This window comes from Euprymna scolopes, chromosome 7 (assembly GCF_053919585.1).
Source record: "Euprymna scolopes isolate OS-2025 chromosome 7, ASM5391958v1, whole genome shotgun sequence".
NCBI classification, from domain to species: domain Eukaryota; kingdom Metazoa; phylum Mollusca; class Cephalopoda; order Sepiida; family Sepiolidae; genus Euprymna; species Euprymna scolopes.
In genome coordinates, this window is record NC_136488.1 from 162,885,556 (window position 1) to 162,911,815 (window position 26,260).

At 35.3% G+C, this 26,260-nt stretch overlaps 1 protein-coding gene across 2 annotated transcripts in view; it reads right to left on the reverse strand.

Annotated features, from left to right (window-relative positions):
• Positions 1-26,260, reverse strand: part of LOC145280119 (myosin-VIIa-like) — a 285,982-nt gene that overhangs the window by 46,460 nt on the left and 213,262 nt on the right. For both annotated transcript variants that reach the window (XM_080131876.1, XM_080131875.1), the window contains exons 12-16: positions 25,995-26,146; positions 23,949-24,142; positions 15,660-15,766; positions 6,725-6,888; positions 1,958-2,052 (exon numbers count right to left, since the gene is read on the reverse strand). In XM_080131876.1, coding sequence (XP_079988002.1) covers positions 1,958-2,052; positions 6,725-6,888; positions 15,660-15,766; positions 23,949-24,142; positions 25,995-26,146 — 712 coding nt within the window. The remainder of the gene's footprint in view (positions 1-1,957; positions 2,053-6,724; positions 6,889-15,659; positions 15,767-23,948; positions 24,143-25,994; positions 26,147-26,260) is intronic.

A 26,260-nucleotide genomic window follows, 5' to 3' on the forward strand; every position in this document is an offset into this window, starting at 1 on the left:
CATGTTTCCTGTGAACGTTAAGCCAAGGAGTTTGAAAGATGTACTCTCAGACAGGGAGTCACTGGCCATTGCTATTGGTGGCAGAAAAGGTTTCTTGTAATTATTGAAGGAAACCAGTTTAGTCTTGGCAGCATTGAATATGACCATCCATTTATGTCCCCATTCCACTACAGATTGGAGGTCATCCTCTAGTGTTTTTGCCATTTCTTTAGATATGTGTTCATTTGTTTTCCTGTCGTGCCTGTTATAGAGTGTGGAATTATCAGATTGCTAATTATATGTGAACTCAGACAAGTAGGAGGTGCGTTAAATAAGTTTACAGACTTTTTTTGCATGGCCACTTTTATTGATGCCCTTCAAAGTAATCTCCTCCGGCTGCAATGCACTTGTACCGTTCCAACAACTTCTGCAAGGCTCCATGGAAGCCCTCTTGTGTGAGTGTGTTAGTGGCCCTCGTCATAGCCGCTTTCATTTCCTCAATTGTCTCATAACGACACACTCTAAGGTTTTCCTTAGGATTGGGGAATAATCAAAAGTCACAGGGAGCAAAGTCTGGACTATACGGAGGGTGAGGAACTGTTTTGATGTCTATCTTGGTCAAATAGTCAGTGACAAAGGGGGAGTTGTGGACTGGTGCATTTGTGCAAATCTTCTACATCTCCATTTTCTTGTGAATAGTTGTATGTTCAGTACCCACACTGACATCAAACATGGCACTTATTGTCTCTATCGACACATATTGGTCCTTATTCATGAAATTCTTTATTTGGCCAATCAACTCTGGTGTTCTGACTTTCTTACTCCTCCCACACCTCTCATCATCCCTCACAGACTCCCTGCCTTCCTTGAATCTCTTATGTCACTCAAAAACTGATACTCAATTCATGCAAGATAGTCCAAAAGCTATCTGAAGTATTCCATACGTTTCTGTGGCATTTTTTCCAAGTTTAAAATGGGATTTTATTGCATATTGTTCTTCTAAAGTGCCCCCACGTCCGGATTGAATTTTTGAAATTTACCAGCGGTAACAATCAAGCTTTAGTAGAGTGTATTCCAATTCTTGCTGTAGCTGTTCATTTGAACCTGAAATCATAAAAATTGGTCAGTCATCTCATAAACTGCATGGCAATAACATACTGAATGTTCAAGAGTCTACGACAATTTTAAATGCCTGTACAAAAAAGTCTGGAAACTTATTGAAGGCACATAATATCTTATGACCGGGCAGCACCGTGCAGCATGCTAGTAAATTAAATAAATCATAGATAAAAAAAATGATGACATTACTCAAGTTCTAAAGTTATTATTATTGACGAATCATTTATGTCTATATTTGATGACAATAATACATCGATTTTATTTGTTTGCCTATTTTTATGTATAAAAAACAAGTTTTTAATTTACGCTCGTGTGTATCGACATTTATATATGCAGATGAATAAGTATATCATGAAAAACAAAACTTTTCCCAAATTTTAAAGTCTTTTATTTTTTTAACTAAAAATGTTGAAGATATAAGAAAACGGGAGTGGTATCATTAAAACGACTGACTTTTTGTGCCCCAGAATTTATTTTTCTACATAGTCACCACCATTCTCAATGCACTTTTTTGCCAGGAATTCAATATCTTTGCTTCTGACGCACGTCAATGACAAGGAGTCATTTCTTAGAGTCTCACACCGTCAATATCTGCAATACAGACATGATACTTTTAGGTCATGAATGCATATGTTCAGTCATCATAATCATAAAATTTTCAATCGTCTCTGATCCATTCAAGCGGAAAAAAATAGGAGGCATTACTTTGGAACAGCACTCGTGTAATAAAAGCATATTTGAAATATAAATATACACATTATACACTTATAGATATGCGTCGTTTGTCATATTTCTATTTTTAACAACAACAACAACAACAACAACAACAAAAAAAAGAATAAAAATCTCAAACGCCTACGTTTCGGATAGCCGGTTCGATAATGTCTTCATTTGCCAACACAACGTCAGTGATCGCTTCTGCTTTTGGTAAATCGCCCATGTACATCAGTAGAGCTGCAAATATGCAAATGAATCTTTGTATGAATGCATGCAGGACCGTAAAGCAGTAACTCAAGCAGAAACAGAAAAAAAAACTCAGTACAGATCACTATGTATGGTTTGAAAAGAATGACTTGCTATGAGATAAAGTTGAGATAATAAATAATGGGCAAGGGCAGCGGAAAGAAACAACGGACATGTTCGGACATACAAATCTGCTCAGCAGACTATAGAAATGAACACTATATATTTTATCCTTTATTCACCCCAATAAGGCCCATTGCTACTTGGACGTAAGGGGCTACTATTTGGGGCTCTGTTTATAGGGGCACTATGTAGGGAGTTGAGCAGCGAGATGTGTGTCCATGTAACATTTAAATTTCTGCATGTTTGTACAGTCAGGGAACCAGGAAATATTCAGGAAATTCTAAAGTTTATCAGTTCAAAGAAAGTAACTATTAGAGCAGAAGTTTTTTCCGGCATTTAGGAACCTTTACAGTGAAGAGGTGGGATCCTGCTGCTTTTCAGATTAGTCAGGAGTATTTATACATCGATGGGGTAGAAGTGCTACAAGATCGTCCAAGCACATTCTATCAAGATACTTGTAAAACAGAGTGATGTAATATTGCAGTGATGGGTCAGAGGTTGGAGCTTGGTTGATATTTGGTTTGAGATTATTGTGGTAGTTCAGACATGGCAGTAATATATATATATATATATATATATATATATATATATATATATATATATATATTGCATTGCTATTTAAGGGTGGTCAGCATAGAATTATAACTGTCAGAAAATTAGAACCCTGTACCCATATACAGTGCAACTTTAATGAAGGGGGCTACTATCTGGGATATAAGCTGCAGGGATACTGTGTAGGGAGTTGAGCAGCAAGATGTGTGTTCACATTACACTTGAACTTCTGCATGTCAGTACAGTTGGGGGAGCAGGAACCAGGAAGGGAATTCCAAAGTCTAGCAGTTCTGGGGATTTCCCTGAGTAGGGGTGGGATTTTGCTGCTTGTTGGGTTTGTCGGGGGTATTGACATCAAGTGGGTACAAGTCTTTGTAGTTCATCACAGCGTCTACCATTAAAATACTTGTAAAATAGGCAGAGGGATACAATATTTCGTTGATGGGACAGAGGTTGAAGCTTAGATGACAGTTCAAGACCTATCAGTTTGACGGCTCACTTTTGAACTCTGTGCAGGAATGAGAGACTAGTAGCAGATGCACCAGCCCAAATGTAACAACATGGGCGAATGGTGGCCTTATAGAGGTAAAGGATACTTTCAGGCTTAAGTAACTTTCTAGCATGGAAGAGAGAGCCCACCTTCCTTGCAGTAGCCTTAGCAATCACCTCAATGTATTTGTTCCAATTCATGTTCCCTGTGAACGTTAAGCTGAGAAGTTTGAACGAAGTACTGTCAGTTAATGTATCATTAGCCATAGTTATTTGTGGTTGAGAAGGTTTCCTGTAATTATTGAAGGAAAGAAACTTAGTCTTGGGAGCATTGAATGTGAGCATCCATTTTTGTCCCCATTCCACTATAGACTGGAGGTCTTCCTATGGCGTGTCTGCCATTGCCTTAGATAAGTTTTTTTTTTTTACATGGGGGTCACCACTTATCAAGGCCCGAAGGCCACTCAGGGATAAGGGTTATTGCGTGTACAGTAATCAATGAGATAGTATTGTAGTAATCATTAGTATTGGAGATTTGATAGTGTCTTACTTAAGGGGGCGGTTTGTCAGGAATTTGTTTATGTTGGACTTGAAGACATCCAAGTTGTAGTCAGGTGGGAAACAGGCAAGCGGCAGAGAGTTCCACTGGTGTGCAGTTCTAAGAAAGAAGCCTTGCTCATGGAATCTACGTTTTGATTTAGGCACAGATAAAGAGTGGGGAAAATTATTGACAGTAGTTTGAGCCAGACGGGTGTTTCTCGTGAAAGATTGGCGAGGGGGGACCAGAGATTGGAGCTCAGACGAGCACCTGCCATGGAAATAACGATAAAGCAAAGACAGGCTCGCAACGTCTCTTCTGTGGGAGAGAGGTTGCAGGGAAGAGAAAAGGGCACCCCCCACTAAGCCATGAAGTCTATTTTGTACTCTGTCAAGGCAGGATAGGCTGTTTTTAGCAGCTCCTATCCAGATGTTGCAGCAGTACTCCATCCTTGGACGTACTTGGCTTTTATACAGATAGAGAATTACATCAGTAGTGAGATATATTCTGAAGCGGTAGAAGGATCCCACCATTTTCCCAGAGTCCTTGGCAACAGACCTGATGTACTTGTTCCATTTCAAATCAGGAGTAAAGGTCAAACCCAGAAGCTTGTCAAAACATGAAGCCTCCCCAAGACGAGAGCTATCCATTTCAATTGATGCCAGATGGGGACCAGAGCGTTGATGATGTAAAGATAGAAGCTTGGTTTTAGATGCATTAAAAGTAACCAGTCACCTCTTCCCCCACTGTACCACATGCTCAAGATCAGAGGAGAGAGAATCAGGGAGAACTTTGTCATTTATGGCTTTTGATGTGTTTCCATAGATGGTCGTGTCATCAGCATAGATGTCAACGAATGATTTAAGTATGTGTTTTGGGAGATCATTGATGTAGATCAGGAAGAGAGTTGGGCCCAGGATAGACCCCTGAAGGACTCCACCATTAATACTGTGGGCTTCTGATTTCTGCCCATCAACCACTACTCTTATGAACCTATATGTTCATTCGTTTTCCTCTCGAGCCTGTTATAGCGCGTGGTGTCGTCAGAAATTTGCCCATTTCAGAGACAATTCTATCAGGAGGTAATTTATGAATATCAGGAATAATAAAGGTCCAAGGATCAACCCCTGAGGTACATCGGCATTTATATCATATTGTTTAGACGTATGACCATCGAGGACAACCTGGAGTCTCTTTTATTTAAGGATTTATGTTAGTATTTGCCAGTAATACCATAGTATCTGATTTTCATGAGAAGACTATCGTGCCATACCCTGTCAAAGGCCTTAGATATATCTAGGGATACTGCCCGCCTCTCCCCTGCCTTATCCAGCGCATGGAATATACGTCCAGAGATTACAATTAGATATCTGCAGTAGAACAGGCTTGCCTAAATCCATATTGATAGTCGGACAGAAGTTTAGCAACTGTAAGGTGATGGACTAGAACTTGATTAATTATGGACTTAATATCATGAACCCTAGTGTCCTACTCATTCGACCAACGCTACGACCATGGTTTTAATCTGAGGGAAATTTGCCTTGTATCCTTTCGATGTAAACACAAGTACTGTGGTTTTTAAAAGAGTTCTATCTTCCATGGGGGGAAAAAACACTGCAACCTGGCAAATTTATGAATAATCAATTTATTATCTCTCGAAAGAGCTTAACTTTACAGAAGCTCAAAAATTAATATTATTATATTTTTATAACTGCAGCCATTGTTTAGCGTTTTTTATTTCAAGTTTGGTATTATAGAATTACGTAAACATATAAATAATTTGATGTTGTTTCCTACGCTAAAATACTCGTTTAAAGCAGATCTTTCATTAACAATTGTATACCTGTTTTCATCTCAGTTATACAATCTGTGATCTAAAATGCTACCAAAGGCAAAATAAGTTGCTTTTTTTTGTAATTAAGCAATTAAAAAATTAGTACAAATATGTTTGTGTATAGTCTTTAAAGTTCTATGTGGACAAAACGATTGAAGAAAAAAGGAAACAAAATGGCCGCTTTTTCCTTTATATGCTTGCGATATTGACACCTAACATGCAAATGAATGCTTCCGGTTGGAAATAAAAAGCCGATATTTCAAGGACTAGGTTGATTTGGTGATTTGGATGCCAGAGTAGCAAGTGTTTTCAGTAGTGCGTCGTGTTCTAGAGTTGAGTTTTGACAGTAGAGTGGCGAGTTTTGGAGTTGAGTTTTGATAGTAGAACGTCGAGTTTTGGAGTAACGAGTTTTTGGCAGCAATGTGTGGAATTTAACATTTGATTGTTTTAACCACATAAACAAAGTTAGAATATTATGGATTAAATGTTATAGACAAGATGAATCAAAGATGGCCGACTTGTAAACATTATTCAATTAGTATTAATAATAAATATTAACAAGACAACAATTTGTTTCGAACTTAGCTAGTCTCTTTCAGATTAAAAGGAACATTGATTGAAATAAATTACAATTTATGTATGTTAAGTTTTATCGTTCTGTATGTATCTATATATCTATTTAATATAAGAATGTGTTTGCGACAAATCTCAACCTATATACTCAACGAATTTTTGATCTGTAGATTTGAAATTTGGTATGTAGAATATTCAGACATGTGCAAAACTTTGTAATCGGTTTTCACCCGGAATAATGGCCGCTAAAGGGTCAAAATTGAAAATATTGGTAAATAGAGAATCGTCTCTATAATCATGAATACGTAATTAGCATGAATTAAAATCATATTTAAGCGTATCTTACTACCGGGAAACGCTCGATAGACTGTTAATATATAATAAAGGGGAAATAAATTATATGTAATGAGTTTTATACAAAAGGCGAAATACCTAAATCTGAACGTTTTGCCCAGCTGTTATGTGGGCTTTATAAAGAGCGAAAATGACCACTCAACAGTCGAGCGAAATATTGAGCTATTCCATTTATACTTCTATCTATAAAAGAATGTTACCTCGAAACATTTGACAGGCAGGTTGCTTCAGGTCCTCGCGAAACTGCAGTTTTTTACAGAGTGGCCGCTTAATCATGTCGCTGCTATATTGCCAGATTGGAGAAAATCGGTCGCGTTTGAAGGAAGCTTTGTGAAGAATTTTGGTCACCTTGTTTTCATTTAGTCTGAAATAATGGAGCAGACAGCGATTTTATTCACAAAATATTTTGAATGGCGTTTCAGCAAACAGGTTTCCTTTTTAGTAAAACGTTTTTTTAAAATAATACAAAATATAATTTACAAAAATAAATTTTAGGAAATAAGTTTAAAACGTACAGTGGTTTCAAAAACTATTCAATATTTTATGACGAGGTTTCAGCGAGTTTGACTAATCGCTGTTGTCGATCTGAAATATACGTAGATATTAATAAATTTTGCATCTGAAACAAATAAATAAATATCCAATTTCTTCAAACATGCTCCATCTACAATAAAACCTGCCATACACGTTTGAAAGGCGAATATATGCCTGACGAAGGGGAGGAATTCCAGAATAAAGCATCATGGACACACCACCTAACCGTCGGACCCAAGTAAAAATTTTCCTACATTTAAAATATTGTGTATATATATATATATATATATATATATATATATATATATATATATAGTATTATATGCTAAGTTGCATCTGGTTGTTTCAAGATCGAATCCAGTTCGTTAAACAAAATTCACTTTCACTTTGGCGAGTTTAACGCGGTCCCTCCCGCGAGTACCCAATATTTGAAAGATTTCTGACTAGAAAAAAATATCGGTAAAAACTAATGCGAACAATATGATTCATATGTTATGGTGTTGACTAAGTTTGCAGGTAAAGATAATAAATGAGCAAAAAATAAGAAAACATCTGTGTGAGTCAATTTCCAATGATATTCACATTACAATCATATTAACATAAGTTCACATGGCAATCATATTCACATAGGTTTACATTGCAATCATATTAACATTGGTTCACATGGCAATCATATTAACATATGTTCACATGGCAATCATATTCTTATTGGTTCACATTGGTTCACATGGCAACCATATTCACATTGGTTCACATGGCAGCCATATTCACATTGGTTCACATGGCAACCATATTCACATTAGTTCACATGGCAACCATATTCACATTGGATCACATTACGATCATATTCACATTGGTTCACACTGCAATCATATTCACATTAGTTCACATGGCAATCATATACATAGGTTCACATGGACAATAATATTCACATTGGTTCACATTGCAATCATATTCACATAGGTTCACATGGTAATCATGTTCACATTTGTCCACATTGCAATCAGATTCACATTAGTAAACACTGCAATCATATTCACATTGGTTAAATTGCGATCATATTCACATTGGTTAACATTGCAATAACGTTAACATTGGTTAACATGACAATCATTTTCACATTGGTTCACATTGCAATAATATTCACATTAGTTCACATTGCAATCATATTCACATTGGTCCACATTGCAATCATACTCTATTGGTACACATTGCAATAATGTTCACATTGATTCAAATTGCCATCATATTAACATTGGTTCATATTTCAATCATATTCACATTGGCTACCATTGCAATCATATTCACATTGGTCCACATTGCAATTATATTCACATTGGTTCACATGGCAATCATATTCACATTGGTTCACATTGCAATCATATTCACATTGGTCCACATTGCAACCATATTCACATTGGTTCACATGGCAATTGTATTCACATTGGTTAAATTGCAATCAAATTCACATTGGTTCACACTGCAATCATATTCACATTGGTTCACATTGCAATAATGTTAACATTGGTTCACATTGCAATCATATTCACATTTGTTCACACTGCAATCATATTCACATTTGTTCACATTGCAATAATGTTAACATTGGTTCACATTGCAATCATATTCACATTTGTTCACACTGCAATCATATTCACATTTGTTCACATTGCAATAATGTTAACATTGGTTCACATTGCAATCAAATTCACATTTGTTCACACTGCAATCATATTCACATTGGTTCACATTGCAATAATGTTAACATTGGTTCACATTGCAATCATATTAACATTTGTCCACATTGCAATCATATTCACATTGGTTCACATTGCAATAATGTTCATATTGGTTCACATTGCAATCATATTCGGATTAGTTCATATTGCAATCATATTCACATTAGTTGACACTGCAATCATATTAAAATTGGTTCACATGGATATCATATTCACATTGGTAAAATTGCAATCATATTAAAATTGGTTCACACTGCAATCATATTCAAATATGTTCACGCTGAATAATGTTCACATTAGTTCACATGGCAATGATATTCACATTGGTTCACATGGCAATCATATTCACATTGGTAAAATTGCAATCATATTAAAATTGGTTCACACTGCAATCATATTCAAATATGTTAACGCTGAATAATGTTCACATTAGTTCACATGGCTATCATTTTCACATAGGTTCACATTGCAATCATATTCCCATTGGTTCACATGGCAATCATGTTCACATTGGTCCACATTGGAATCATATTCACATTGGTTCACATTGCAGTCATATTCACATTGGTTCACATAGCAATCATGTTAACATTGGTTCACATGGCAAGCATATTCACATTGGTTCACACTGCAGTCATATTCACATTGGTTCACATTGAAATAATTTTCACATTGGTTCACATGGCAATTGTATTCACATATGTTCACATGCCAATCATATTCACATTAGTTCACACTGCAATCATATTCACATTAGTTCACACTGCAATCATAATCAAATTTGTTCACATTGCAATCATATTCACATTAGTTCACATTGCAATCATATTCACATTAGTTCACATTGCAATCATATTCACATTGGTTCACATGGCAATCATGTTCACATTGGTCCACATTAAAATCATATTCAGATTGGTTCACATTGCAGTCATATTCACATTGGTTCACATAGCAATCATATTCACATTTGTGGCCATTGCAATCATGTTTACATTTGTTCACATTGCAATCATGTTCACATTGGTTCACATGGCAATCATATTCACATTGGTCCACATTGCAATAAGGTTCACATTGGTTCATATTGCAATCATATTCACATTGGTTCACATTGAAATAATGTTCAGATTAGTAAACACTGCAATCATATTCACATTGGTTCACATTGCAATCATGTTCACATTGGTCCATATTGCAATCCTGTTCACATTGGTTCACATTGCAATAATGTTCACATTGGTTCACATTGCAATAATGTTCACATTGGTTCACATTGCAATCATATTCACATTGGTTCACATTGCAATCATTTTCACATTGGTTCACATGGCAATTGTATTCACGTTGGTTAAATTGCAATCATATTCACATTTGTTCACACTGCAATCATATTCACATTAGTTCACATTGCAATCATATTAACATTTGTTCACATTGCAATCATATTCAGATTTGTTTACATGGCAATCATATTTACATTGGTCCACATTGCAATCATATTAACATTGGTTCACATGGCAATGATATTCACATTTGTTCACACTGCAGTCATATTCACATAGGTTCACATTGCAATAATATTCACATTGGTTCACATGGCAATCATGTTCACATTGGTCCACATTGCAATCATATTAACATTGGTTCACATTGCAATCATTTTCACATTGGTTCACATGGCAATTTTATTCACATTGGTTAAATTGCAATCATATTCACATTGGTCCACATTGCAATCATATTCACATTGGTTCACATTGCAATAATGTTCACATTTGTTCACATGGCAATCATATTCACATTGGTTCATATTGCAATCATATTCACATAGGGTCACACTGCAATCATATTCACATTGGAGCACATTGCAATCATATTCACATTGGTCCATATTGCAATAATATTCGGATTGGTTCACATCGCAGTCATATTCACATTGGTACACATGACAATCATGTTCACATTGGTACACATGACAATCATGTTCACATTGGTTCACATGGCAATGGTATTCACATTGGTACACATGACAATCATATTCAAATTGGTTCACATTGCAATCATGTTCACATTGGTTCACATTGCAATAATGTTCACATTCATCCACATTGCAATGATATTCACATTGATTCACATGGCAATCATATTCACATTAGTTCATATTTCAATCATATTCACATTGGTTAACACTGCAATCATATTCAGATTGGTCCGCATGGCAATGGTATTCACATTAGTTCACATTGCAATCATATTCATATTGTCCACCTTGCAATAATATCCACATTGGTTCACATGGCAATCATTATCACAATGGTTCGCATGGCAATCATATTCACAGAGGCTCACATGACAATCATATTCACATTGGTTACATTGCAATCATATTCACATTGCAATCATATTCACATTGGTTCACATAGCAATCATATCCATATTGGTTCACATTGCAATCATATTCATATTGTCCACATTGCAATAATATCCACATTGGTTCACATGGCAATCATTATCACAATGGTTCGCATGGCAATCATATTCACAGAGGCTTACATGACAATCATATTCACATTGGTTACATTGCAATCATATTCACATTGCAATCATATTCACATTGGTTCACATAGCAATCATATCAATATTGGTTCACATGACAATCATGTTCACATTGGTTCACATGGCAATCATGTTCACCTTGCAGTCATATTCACATAGGTTCACATTGCAATCATATTCATATAAGGTCACATAGCAATATTGTTCACATTGGTTCAAAGGACAATCATATTCATGTTGGTTCACATTGCAATCATGTCCATATTGGCTCACATGGCAATCATATTCACATAGGTTCCCATGGTAATCATATTCACCGAGGTTCACAGGACAATCATATTCACATTGGTTCACATGGCAATCATGTTCACATTGCAATCATATTCACATAGGGTACAATTGAAATCATGTTCACATAGGTTCACATTGCAATCATGTTCAAATTGGTTCACATTGCAATCATATTCACATAGGTTCATATTGCAATCATGTTCACATTGCAATCATATTCACATTGGGTTACATTGCAATCATATTCACATAGGTTCACATTGCAATCATATTAACATAGGTTCACATTGCAATCATATTAACATAGGTTCACATTGCAATCATATTCACATAGGTTCACATTGCAATCATGTTCACATTGAAATCATATTCACATAGGTTCACATTGCAATCATGTTCAAATTGGTTCACATTGCAATCATATTCACATAGGTTCACATTGCAATCATATTCACATTGCAATCATATTCACATTGGGTTACATTGCAATCATATTCACATAGGTTCACATTGCAATCATATTAACATAGGTTCACATTGCAATCATATTAACATAGGTTCACATTGCAATCATATTAACATAGGTTCACATGGCTATCATATTCACATTGCTTAACATTGTAATCATATTCATATTGCCATCATATCACATAGGTTCACATTGCAATCATATTCACATAGGTTTATATTGCAATAATGTTAACATTGGTTCACATGGCAATCATATTCACATAGGTTCACATGAATATCATATTCACATGGGTTCACATGAATATCATATTCACATAGGTTCACATTGCAATCATATGGTTTTACATTGCAATCATATTCATATAGATTCATATGGCAATCATATTCATATTGGTTCACATTGAAATCATTTTACATTGGGTCACATTGCAATCATATTCACATTAGTTCACATTGCAATCATTTTACATTGGTTTACATGGCAATCATATTCACATTGGTTCACATTTCAATCATATGCACCTTGGATCAGATGGCCATATTCACATTGGTTCACATTGCAATCATATTTACACTGGTTCACATGGCAATCATGTTCACATTGGTTCACATTGAAATCATAGTTACATTAGGTCACATTGCAATCATATTCACATAGGTTCACATTTCAATACTATACACATTGGTTCACATTTCAATCATATTCACATTGGTTCACATTGCACTCATATTCAGATTGGTTTACATTGCAATCATATTCACATTGGTTCACATGGCAATCATATTCACATTGGTTCACATGGCAATCATATTCACATTGGTTCACATATCAATCATATTCACATTGGTTCACATATCAATCATATTCACATTGGTTCACATATCAATCATATTCACATAGTTTCACATTGCAATCATATTCATATAGTTTTACATTGCAATCATATTCACATATGTTCACATTGCAATCATATTCATATTGGTTCACATTACGAGTATGAATAACGATAAAACAGAGACTGTTGGACATTCGTGATTTTAATTTTGCAGGCAAGTCAGCCATAGATTTAAGTTTTTTTTATTATAAATATTTGGATTACACAAATGAAATGAATATTTTTTTGCATATTCATTGGTTGAACTATCTAGTACTATCATAAATAAGACACCAAATAATTTATTTTTTTAAATCCATAAGATTATATTTATAATGGTATATCTAATATATATATAATATATATATATATATATATGTATATATATAATATATATATATATATATATATATATATATATATATATGTATATATATATATATATATGTATATGTATATATATATATATATATATATATATATATATATATATATATATATATGTATATGTATATATATATATATATATATATATATATATATGTATATATATATATATATATATATATATATATATATATATATGTATATATATATATATATATATATATATATATATATATATATCACTGCATAATTACTTTGAAGAAATGATAAAATTAATCTATATTCATCATCTTCTTTCCAGAGTTGTTGGAACATTTTTAAAAAATTTGTGAAATTTATTAAAAATCGATTTGTTCAATTATTTATGAACTAGTATAAATGAATCTTGCAATCCTTGCTAATTTTACACAAAAAAAACACTCAGCCAATATTACTATCAATAAATTCCCCTCTTTTGGTGCCTAAATCTAAACATAAAACGTTCTTTCCTAAAACTGTCCGACTATGAAACTATTCTGCTCGTTTGCTTTCTAGCTGACTACAATATCGTCTTCTTCAAGTCCAATGTAAACAAGTTCTTATTGAACCGTCCTTGTAAACAATCTAATTATACCCAATTTCCGCTACAAATGATTACCCTGCTGCCCCAATGATTACAATACACACAATAACCCTTATCTTCGAGTGGTCTCTGGGCGTTGATATGTGGTAACTCTTTTGTTAAAAAAACTTATTACCAAAAGTGCAACGTAACTTTTTGTATGAACTGCTTTGTTTCTTACCACAATGTGTAAATTTTATCTTGAATGTATAGCCGCTTGATTTCTAAAATATAGCACATGTTCCTAGTTTCCTATTTATAAAAGAGACAATATTCTGCTTTCTAAATAAAATAAATAACTTTTTTTTAATTGGTGTATCCTAATCCTATTACTTTTTTTTAATTGGTGTATCCTAATCCTATTACTTTTTTTTAATTGGTGTATCCTAATCCTATTACTTTTTTTTAATTGGTGTATCCTAATCCTATTACTATAATCATTGTGTGTGCATTTGGATTCTTAATCCAGCAGAAGGATATGATGCGTCTAGTGTGTTAGGTATAAGATAGTGTTAAGTTCATGCTTGCATACATTCTAGCTTCCAGCTAACACCGCTGGCTGACCTCATGGTGAAAAGGGAGCAGCTATGCATAAGTCTTCCCTGCCAGTACGTAGCCTCTCCATAATCAAGACTCCTACAGTGCCTTCACGTTGGCCACACACGGTAACTGAGTGCCTTGGGGCTCCAGGCTTAATTAGTAGGAAATCTCGGTGTAGTATGGGACCCCAGAGGTAGTGCGTTATGGCCCATCGATGTGTGGACATGCCCTGGCACACTACCAACCCCTACCCCACTGTCTATTGGGTGTGCTTGGTTGGGCGAAAACTTGGAAAGCAACCCCAAAATCAAACACCACTGCTTGTGGGCCTTATCACAGCAAAAGGCTAAGAGATGGGAACTCTGAGGTCAAATCCTACTGCTGCCTTCCAGTTTTCCTTAAAAGGCTATGGAACCTCATTCAGAAAGAAAAGGCGTAGTAGCGGACACGATAGGGCGACTGCCTATCTCACTGAGATTACTTTTGGCCAGAAGCTGCGGCCTCCTCTGCTGCCAGTCGTCGTGTGTTTGCTCCACTGGAAATGAGCATTGGGGGTTCAGAGGGTGTTTATCTGATGCGCAACAGATACTGCCCCTAAACTGCGCAAGCAAGTTTGGAGCCAAGATGGAAAATCTTGTGGTGATGGAGTGAGACTATGCCAACACCGAGGGATAAAGCACTGAGGCCTCAACTAGTCATCGTCAAGACTGATGGACTGCATGATGATGATGATGATGATGATGATGATGATAATGATGATGATGATGATGATGATGACTATAGTCATTACATACAGTTTCAACTGAGTAGAAAAAAAAAATCGATACTTAATTGTTTAAGATGAAGCGATAAGTTCAATAAGTTATCATGTAGTTGATAAGGTGAAGTGGTCGACTATAATGGATGGAGACCCGGAGGCTCCTTTTTTCATTTGCTTCTGGAAATGTAGGAGAGGGCACCACTCCTTTCTCAAGATGATTCCGCTGAATATTTGACAAAGGGATATCAAGTACTTTTTAAGTCTTTTGTATGACACGACCAAGGATTGAACCTCGTTCCTTGGCCCCATTAGCGAACACTGAAACCATTAATACTAAAAATAGTCAATTTTGTTCGAATAGATGACATTATTACTTACTTAAAATGCGTTTTACTGAATTCCTCCAGCGTATGACTTGTCTGTAGACCAACATGCTCCGGTGTCAACAAACATTGTTCTTTCTTCAATTGTAATTGCACCATTCCCTGAAATATTGAGCAATAGTAATGCGTTACGATCACAAATAAAATTTCTTTTGCCAGTCATATTTATGTGTTATGGCGACTTGCCCATTCGCTCGTAGTGGACTTTTCTGATCAGAATCAAAACCCAGAGTCTAATACACTAGTGAGGAATTATCACGGATATGTCAAACAAATATGTCAAATAAGTATGTCAAATAAGAATTTCAAACAAGTATGTCAAGAATGTCACACAGATATGTCAAATAAGTATGTCAAACAAGAATCTCACACAAATATGTCAAATAAGTATGTAAAGTAAGAATGTCAAACAATTATGTCAAACAAGTATGTCAAGAATGTCACACAAATATGACAAATAATTATGTCAAGTAAGAATTTCACACAAATATGTCAAATAAATATGTCAAGTAAGAATGTCACACAAATATGTCAAATAAGTATTTCAAACAATTATGTCAAACAAGTACGTAAAGAATTTCACACAAATATCTCAAATAAGTATGTCAAGAATGACACACAAATATGTCAAATAAATATGTCAAGTAAGGATTTCACATAAATATGTCAAATAAGTATGTTAAGAATGCCACACAAATATGTCAAATGAGTATGTCAAACAAGTATGTCAAACAAGTATGTACAAACAAGAATTTCACACAAATATGTCAAATAAGTATGTCCAGAATGCCACACAAATATGTCAAATAAGTGTGTCAAGTAAGAATGTCACAAAAATATGTCAAACAAGTATGTCAAGAATTCCACACAAATATGTCAAATAAGTATGCCAAGTAAGAATGTCATGCAAATATGTCAAATAAGTATGTCAAACAAGTATGTCAAGAATTTCACACAAATATGTCAAATAAGTATGTCAAGTAAGAATGTCACACAAATATGTCAAATAAGTATGTTGAGTAAAAATGTCACAGAAATATGTCAAATAAGTATGTCAAGTAAGAATGTCACACAAATATGTCAAATAAGTATGTCAAGTAAGAATGTCACACAAATATGTACAAATAAGTATGTTGAGTAAGAATGTCACACAAATATGTCAAATAAGTATGTCAAGTAAAATGTCACACAAATATGTCAAATAATTATGTCAAGTAAGAATGTCACACAAATATGTCAAATAAGTGCACTTGCCTACACCACCACATTTATATTTGCCCTCTATCGCCACCACAACAGTGGAGTTACTATCTTTAAGAAGAAAAATTGAGGAAATTGACCACATTCTGTCTGCTCATCCTTCTGCTAACATCACATTTGCAGTGACTTCAATGTCCATAGTGTGGAATGGCTGACCCACTCAAATAAGACAGATGATGAGGGGAGGTTCTGTCATGATTTTGCCATTGCCTATAACCTCACTCAGATTGTTCATCAACCCACCCGTGTGCCCGATACTACTAGTCAGTATGCAAACCTTCTAGACCTTTTTCTCACAACTTCACTTGAGCTATGTTCATTTTCCGTTCTATCTCCCCTGGGATCCTCCAACCACTCTGTTGTATCAGTTAAGATAAAAATGAAATGCAATAAGTCTTCAGATGTACCTCTCTACCGTACTGTATATCGATACTCTATGGCTGACTGGGATAGCTTTCGTACATTCATATCTGATCTACCTCTACATTCCATGTTTAAAAAGGATGTGTCCTCTATAGTATCAGACCTGACCGAATGGTTAATTGTAGACATAGACCAATTCATACCATCCAGAAAATTCCAAAAAAAACCCTAACAGACAGCCATGGTTCTCCCCAGAATGTGCTGCTGCCATCGTGCATAGAAATCACTTTCTCCATAGCTACCAACGTAATAGATGTATTGAAACTAAAGCTGCTTTTAGGAACGCCAGCAACCACTGTAAAAAAGTAATAAACAATGCAAGAGAGCTATATGCCCAGTCTGTTAAATCCAAGGTAGCTGATCAGCGGTTTGGTTCCCACCAGTTTTGGCAAATAACAAATAAGATCCTGAACAGAAGTGTGCGTTCTATACCAACCATCATCAATGCACATGAGGTCATCTCGTCAGCATCAGACAAGGCCAAACTATTTGCCAAGAACTTTGCAGCTAATTCTAATCTCTGTGACTAAGGCCATCAACTCCCTGTATTTCCTCCTATAACACAGAACACACTAGGTAACATACAAATATCTGTGCATCAGGTTACCAAGCTAATCAAGAACCTTGATTTCAGTAAAGCAACTGGCCCTGACGGCATCCCAATTATAGTGTTGAAAAGGCTTCAACTAGAACTTGCCCCTATACTTACAAAACTGTTTTAGTGTTGCCTTAAAGAAAAGTGCTTTCCAACACCCTGGAAAACCTTGTCAATATGCCCTGTATTTAAGAATTTAGGTGAGAAGTCATCTCTCTCCCAGTACAGACCAATAAGTCTCCTGTGCATCATGAGTAAGCTGCTGGAATCCATATTAAATAGAGAACTAGTCAACCACCTCAGCAGAAATAACCTCCTTAATGACATGCAATATGTTTTCCGTTCTGCTAGATCTACAGCAGATGTGCTAACGGTTATATCTTATAGGATTAGTGAATCTCTTGACAAAGGCTTCCTTTCTAGGGCAATTGCTCTTTACATATCAAAGGCCTTCGATAAGGTATGGCATAAGGGTGTACTTCACAAGATTTCCAGCTACGGTATAACTGGAAATGTTTTCTCAATCATTGAATCATTTCTCTCATAAGAGTAGTGGTTGATGGACAGAAATCAGAGGCCCACAGTATTAATGCTGGACTCCCTCAGGGGTTTATCCTGGGTCCAACTCTCTTCCTGATCTACCTTAATAATCTCCCAAAACACATACTTAAATCATTCGTTGACATCTATGTTTATGACATGACCATCTATGACAACACATCAAAGGCCATAAATGACAAAGTTCTCTGATTCTCTCCTCTGATCTTGAGCGCATGGTATAGTAGCGGAAGAGGTGGCTGGTTATTTTTAATGCATCTAAAACAAAACTCCTATCTTTACATCATCAACACTGATCCCCATCTGGCATCAATTGAAATGGATGGCTCTTGTTTTGGGGAGGCTTCATGTTTTGACAAGCTTCTGGGTTCACCTTTATTCCTGATCTGAAATGGAACATGTACATCAAGTCTGTTGCCCAGGTCGCTTGGAAAATTGTAGGATCCTTCTACCGCTCCAGAAGATATCTCACTACTGATGCAATTCTCTATCTGTATAACAGCCAAGTATGTCCAAGTATGGAGTACTGCTGCGACAACTGGGCTGGAGCTGCTAAAAGCAGCCTATCCTGCCTTGACAGAGCGCAAAATAAACTTCATGGTTTAGTGGGGGTTGCCCTTTTCTCTTCCCTGCAACCTCTTTCCCACAGAAGAGACGTTGCGAGCCTGTCTTTGTTTTAGCATTATTTCCATGGCAAGTGCTCAACCAAGCTCCAATCTCTGGTCCCCCCTTGCCAATCTTTCACGAAAATACCCGTCTAGCTAAAACCACTGTCAAAAATTTTCCCCATTCTATTTCTGTGCCTAAATCAAAACATAGATTCCATGAACAAAGTTTCTTTCTTAGAAGTGCACGCCTGTGGAACTCTCTTCCGTTTGCTTGTTTCCCACCTGACTACAACTTGGATGTCTTCAAGTCCAACATAAACAAATTCCTGATGAATCACCTCCTTAAGTAAGACACTTTATTAAATCTCCAATACTAACTATTTCTATGATACTATCCCATTGATTACTGCACACGCAATAACCCTGATCCCCAAGTAGCTTCCAGGCCTTGATAAGTTGTGACCTCCATGTAAAAGAAAGTATGTCAAATAAGTATGTCAAATGCGTATGTAAAATAAGCATGTCAAATGCGTACGTCAAATAAGTATGTCAAATACGTATGTCAAATAAGTATGTCAAATACGTACGTCAAATAAGTATGTCAAATACGTACGTCAAATAAGTATGTCAAATGCGTATGTCAAATGCGTATGTCAAATACGTATGTCAAATAAGCATGTCAAATAAGTATGTCAAATGCGTATGTCAAATAAGTATGTCAAATAAGTATGTCAAATAAGTATGTCAAATGCGTATGTCAAATAAGTATGTCAAATAAGTATGTCAAATAAGTATGTCAAATACGCATGTCAAATGCGTATGTCAAATGCGTATGTCAAATAAGCATGTCAAATGTGTATGTCAAATAAGTATGTAAAATAAGTATGTCAAATAAGTATGTCAAATAAGTATGTCAAATGCGTATGTCAAATAAGCGTGTCAAATGTGTATGTCAAATAAGTATGTAAAATAAGTATGTCAAATAAGTATGTCAAATAAGTATGTCAAATGCGTATGTCAAATGCTTATCTCAAATAAGTATGTCAAATACGCATGTCAAATGCGTATGTCAAATGCGTATGTCAAATAAGTATGTCAAATGCATATGCCAAATAAGCGTATCAAATGTGTATGTCAAATAAGTATGTCAAATACGTATGTCAAATAAGCATGTCAACATTTCTGAAATTTTGAGATGTGAATTGATTATTCACATTGTATACTGTTCACATCTTGAGTGTTATTTTCGAAACCTTTCGTCTATGTAACCTCCGACCTTCTTCAGGTTTATCTTGTCGAACCTGGGAGTCATTCTGTTGAACTCAGGAATCTTCGGACTTGACCATTTATTTAATTCACCGAAATAGCATGCTCTCGTTTCATCAGCCATGACTGGGCATAAGTCCTAAGTAGTTCGCAATTGTATTTTGAGTATCGCCCACATTGTTGATTGAACCTTTAACCTCCAGAAGAGTGTAGCTTTACAACTGGATTTTATCACATACTCTATTTGCTTGACCATCTTCAGATTCCCGAGTTTAACAGAAAGACACCCAAGTTCTACAAGATACGAGTACACGTGAACAACTGAAACGTGAAAATAACATTCAAAATGAGATGTGTAGTTTGAAGAATCGAAGTAATACACATTTTCGATTCTTGCTTTGAGTGTCATTTTCATAACAAGATAAATTTGAAGGTTGGAGGTTACATCGGCCGAAACGTTGTGAATAGTAGTCCTAAGAATCGAAATAATTCAAATATATCAGCATCAACACTAATTATAATTGGCCTAAAAAATAATGTCTGGTTAGCTCTAACAGTTTTTCCCTCGGACTGCTAGACTTTGGAATTCCCTCCCTGTTTCCTACTTCCCTGGCTGTACTAAATTGCCGAAGTTTAAATGTAACGTTATCATACATCTCTCTGCTTAGATCTGATTCCAAGTAGTAGTCCCTTATGTTTGAAGTGACAATATGCCTTGTTCGCGGTTTAAAAGAGTAAAAAAAAAAAATATCAAAAAAAAGTCGATGAAAACTCAACGAATGAACAATTGTTCCGATGAGGTTACAGTGATAAAAAACACATTGTTACATATACGTTTCTTTATCACTTGTCCTCTGTTTGTCGTCCGGTGAAAAAGTGGATTGGTTTTGTTTTATCGCTTTGATGTGTACTGGTGGTATATGAAAAAAGTATTGGACTTTTCTATACAATATTCTGCTTGTTCTTTCCTTAATCCGTACATTACATTTTGAAAAAAAAAAGGCCAAACTGCTTGAAAAAAATACCAAATTTATAAACATTTACTTTAAAAAGACCAAACTGGCAACCCCGGAAAAGACTACGAAATTAACCTCCCTTTGGTGTCGCCTCGTTTACGAATGTCATTATAATAATTAGGGCTGTCGCTTGGTCCTCTTAACCAAGAATGAATACACAAGAATGCGAAATTATATTATACAACTGATGTACATTTATTTACTGTAAAGTTACATAAGTAATGAGAAAAAGTTTGATACTGTAAGAAGCATAAGAATTAGTACTTGCATAAGTATAGTATAAGTCTTTTGCATGCGAGACTTTGTAGTAAATAGGGGAGTGTCCTTGTTATGCATCTGCATCGCGCTGTGTCCAGGAAGAAAGATAGAGAGGGAGAAAAGTAAAGCGGAAACAGGTGTAAGGTGCTGATGCCCTCTTGTAGCAAAGAATGATATTGCTGAAATTAAGGGGCGATAATCATGTTTACCTTAACGATACAGATTTTGTGTCTGTGTGTTCGCTATGTGTGGAAATGTGATTCTCAGTATTCCCCACCAGATAGCTGGAAACTAAAAAAAAAATGAAAAAGCATGCAGAAGAAAACGGAGATTGCGGCAGGAAAGGATATCAGACAGAGTTCTAAGCCTGTGTACTGCATGGAAATTTTTCCCCGATTCTGTACTAAATTCTCATGAGAGTCTGTAGCAAATACGGAAACGTTGTTTTGATACGTCTGCATTTTTTGGGTATCCGATAAGAAAGTGAGTAAAAAAAAAGGTAGAACAGAAACAGATTTAAGGTGCTGACGCCCTCTCTCCATCGTGGCTAAAAATAGTATTGCTAGAATTAAGGGGCGATAATTATGTTTGCCTTAATGTCACAGGTTTTGTGTGCATGTGTTCGCTATGTGTGTGAAATTCTGATTTCCACATCTATAATCATGGTTTTACTGATATGCGAAAAGAAGCTCCTAATTTAAAAAGAAAATTTTTTTATTCAATTTTCACCCCAAAAATGGCACAGTGCCATTTTAAAGTAGGGGGCTACTATTGGGGACATAAGTTTCATGGGTATTATGAAGGGAGATGAGTAGCAAGATATCTGTTCACATTACACTTGAACTTCTGCATGTCAGTACAGTTGGGAAAGCAGAATCCTGAAAGGAAGTTCCAAAGTCTAACCGTTCTGGGGAAGAAACTATTGGAGTAGAAGGTTTTCTTACACCTAGGGATCTCTACTGTGAAGGGGTGGGATTTAGCTGCTTGTCGGGTTTGTCGGGGGTATTCACGTGGAGGGGGTACAAGTGCTTGTAGTTCGTCAGAGCATCCACCATTAAAGTACTTGTAGAACAAGCAGAGGAGTGCAACATTTCGTCGATGGGACAGAGGTTGAAGCTTAGATGACAGTTCAGAACCTATCAGGTTGGCGACTCTCTTTTGAACCCTGTCAAGGAGTGAGAGACTAGTAGCAGAGGCATCAGCCGAAATGTGACAACAGTACTCCATACATATAATAATTACGACATGCAGTGGTTCTTTACCAAAGAAAGAATTCAGCGAAACGTTACACAAATAGAGAACATTCGAAAGAAACAGGGCAAACAAAAGAAGTACTGATTTTCTTACAACGTGATTTTATTATTTGTATTGAACTAGGTAGCACAGTATCACTTTCCGAGTATTTATTAGTATTTATTAATTTATCTTATTTGGCTCAGTTCTTTATTTAAAATACAATCAACATTATTTTTATAGAAATGTTAATAAGCTCATATTTGTTGCGTGTTTTTCTTTTCTGTCCAAAAACTATTTTTTGTGCTATCGGAAAAATATCAGTTTTATTAAAACATATTTATTGATGAAATATATTTTTCATTCCGTGTAATTTCCACGGGCCCTGCCAGTATAAAATAATTGAATAATTCTCCGTTGCAAGTGAATAAAAGAATTACTCCCAATACGTCTTATTTGGAGAGAGATTTGTAACGGACTCTTTCTGAAATGTGTAAGGGACATAACTCTATTCTCCAAATCTCTTTCAGGTAAGCGAGAGCAACAAGGAAAAGAGTTACTTCCCTTGTATTATATTAGATAAAAATTGTTTAGTCTAACCCGTCTCAGGGTTTATTTTATTACAACTAGAACTTATTTGATGAATAAATCATCTTAAGCTTACATTCGTATAATTTTCAAATGCGGCAAATGAGAGAAGACATGAAGTGAGCCAAATGCACACAGAGAGAGAAAGAGAGAGAGAGAGAGATCTGGAAAGAAAGAGAAAAAAACCCCCTGAAAGATGGGGTAAGAGGAATAGAAAGAGAAAGAGATAATAAACGAAAGAGGATGCGAGAGATAGTGAAAGAGAATTGGAGAATAGCAGAGGGGGAAAGGGTGAGGAAATAAAGATTTGAAGAAATGGACAAAGAAAGAGAACGAAAGAGCAAAAGAGAGGAAAGGAGGATAAAAAAAGAAAAAGAGAAAGAGAGGAAAAGAGAAAAAAAGAGATAGAGATATGGAGAAAGTAAGAAAAAAAAGTGGAGGCATTACGATTCGTTACTGGATGATTCTATTCAACTCACCAAAAAGCTTGTCTTCGGTATTTCAAGAGTTGGTAAAGGATAGACCAATTCTGCTGGTATTTCCGCGCGTTGGTTGATTCGCTGACACAATCCGTCGATCACATCTTGCTCTTCAAACATTTTGTATTTCTCTTCTAAGACAATCAAATCGCCTTTCTGCATTTTTGTTAACGAATTCGACGCACTTCCGATTGCTAAAAACAAAAGACAAAAATTGAACGTCACCATCAAATTCTAATTTCAATTCTGTGATGTGTACTTGATTGTTCATTTTAAACATTTTCACTTAAACTTCAAAATTAATTAGCAATACATCCTGAGAAGACTAGTTACATTAGATTATATTATCCAGACTGCAGTCATACAAGATAATGTTTTTTATTTATCAAAAACAAGCAGGCAGCCCTGCCCGTAAAATACACCCGGTCGTAAAATACGCATAAATATTATATTTTAATGAATACGAACACTGAGATCTTTGTATGTGAATATTATGCTTTTTTTTTCTAAACGTTCACTTCTTGTAGGTAACAAAAAGAAAAAAATACTCAAACTAAGATCGAAACCAAAACCTAAAGATAGTGAGTTAAGTACGATAACAGTTAGACCAGCGTAAAACGATCTTTAAACAGCGTTTTCAAACCTACTTATTATTAACATAGGTAATCTGAAATGTAAACTATTCACGCATGCGCATTCGTCAAATAGTTAGCAAACAGATAAAAATATGATGACTCTCACGCGCTAATTTTTCAATTTTAATCTCTTAGAAGCCCTTTCCTGAAATTAAAAATTGTTCTACATGTCTGAATATTCTATATACCAAATTTCAAATCTGTAGTTCATCAAAAATTCGTTGAGTTTATAGGTTGAAAGTGTCCCCACACGCACATTCTCACTTTTATGGATATATAGATGTATTAGCTATGACGTCACTACTGATACATTTCAGTACTTCGTGTGTGTGCGTTGTATACAGACGCCGAACCTACTTCTAGTTAACAGGTTTACGATGTTCGTTGCTGGTTCTGGGACTGCCTGCCTGTAATTGTCTTGGCCGCTGCGGACCGTCGTGCGTGGTCTGAATTCATTCGGGACACTGTGTGTTCTATGAGAGTAGCCGCCTCAGCTTAATCTGGGTGAATGTCGCCAAGTCAAGTGGTGCACTAATGGGATACACCTTTATTTTAAACAGATTAATTTTCAGCGATGAATAGAGTTAAATTACATAATTTTTTTTTTTAATTTTATAAAATATTCAGTCAAATTACTCTATCCACTATAGTAGAAACGTGTTACATATACTAGAAGACGTATCCAGCGTTGCCCAGTATTAAACATAACATTAAATTCATTTTTAAAAATGAGGTAAAAAACGGAAAGAAACAGAGACATGTACATGCTAGTATTATATATATATATATATATATATATATATATATATATATATATATATATATATATATATATAATACTAGCATGTACATGTCTCTTTTTAAAACGATTCCAATATTTTTCCCAAATCTGATACAATTACAGATTCTGTGATAAATTCCCAATTTCGAAACAATTTCCGATTCTGTGCTAAATTCCTGATTCCGATACAATTACCGATTCCAATTTTTTACAAATCTCTAATTATTTAAGTATAAGATAGTTATTTCCCCTGATTTTAGTAAAAACGTATGTTAAATATGCAGATATTTTCCTAAATATCAAAATACACTTGTGCAGGATGATCTATCGATTTTAGTTTCACTGGTATTTTGGAATCAATAAATATTTATTATTTCATCATTATTACCAGCAATGGAAAATTTTGATTTAAACAAAATCAAATAAAAAAAGACAATTAAAAGAATCGTTTTGGCATCGGAAAATAAGCATCAATTTTTTCGATTCCGATACCGATTCCAATACCTCCAAATCTTCCGATTCCCGGTTCCGATTAATCGTCCCAACACTAATATAATATCATCTTTAAATTAAATTCTGAATTTACAAGTAGTTCATAGGCAAACGGGATAAAACAGATGATTCAATTACCTGAGTTCTGTCCGTCTTTGATGCACAAACTGTACACTGAGTTGGATCTAAGTTGCTCCATGAACGTTGTCAGCAAAGAATAGAGATCGTCAGGATGAGATGACTCCAAAATGTATTTCTGTCCTTTGATATCAGTAAAGATCACCGTTAACCTACAAGTTTTGAAAGACAACAAAAACGGACATTTTTTTTTATTAGCCTTACTTTTTTTTATTTTTGAGAGACAAAAATTGTTTTAAGCGGTTGGGTAAGTCTGAAAGTGGTTG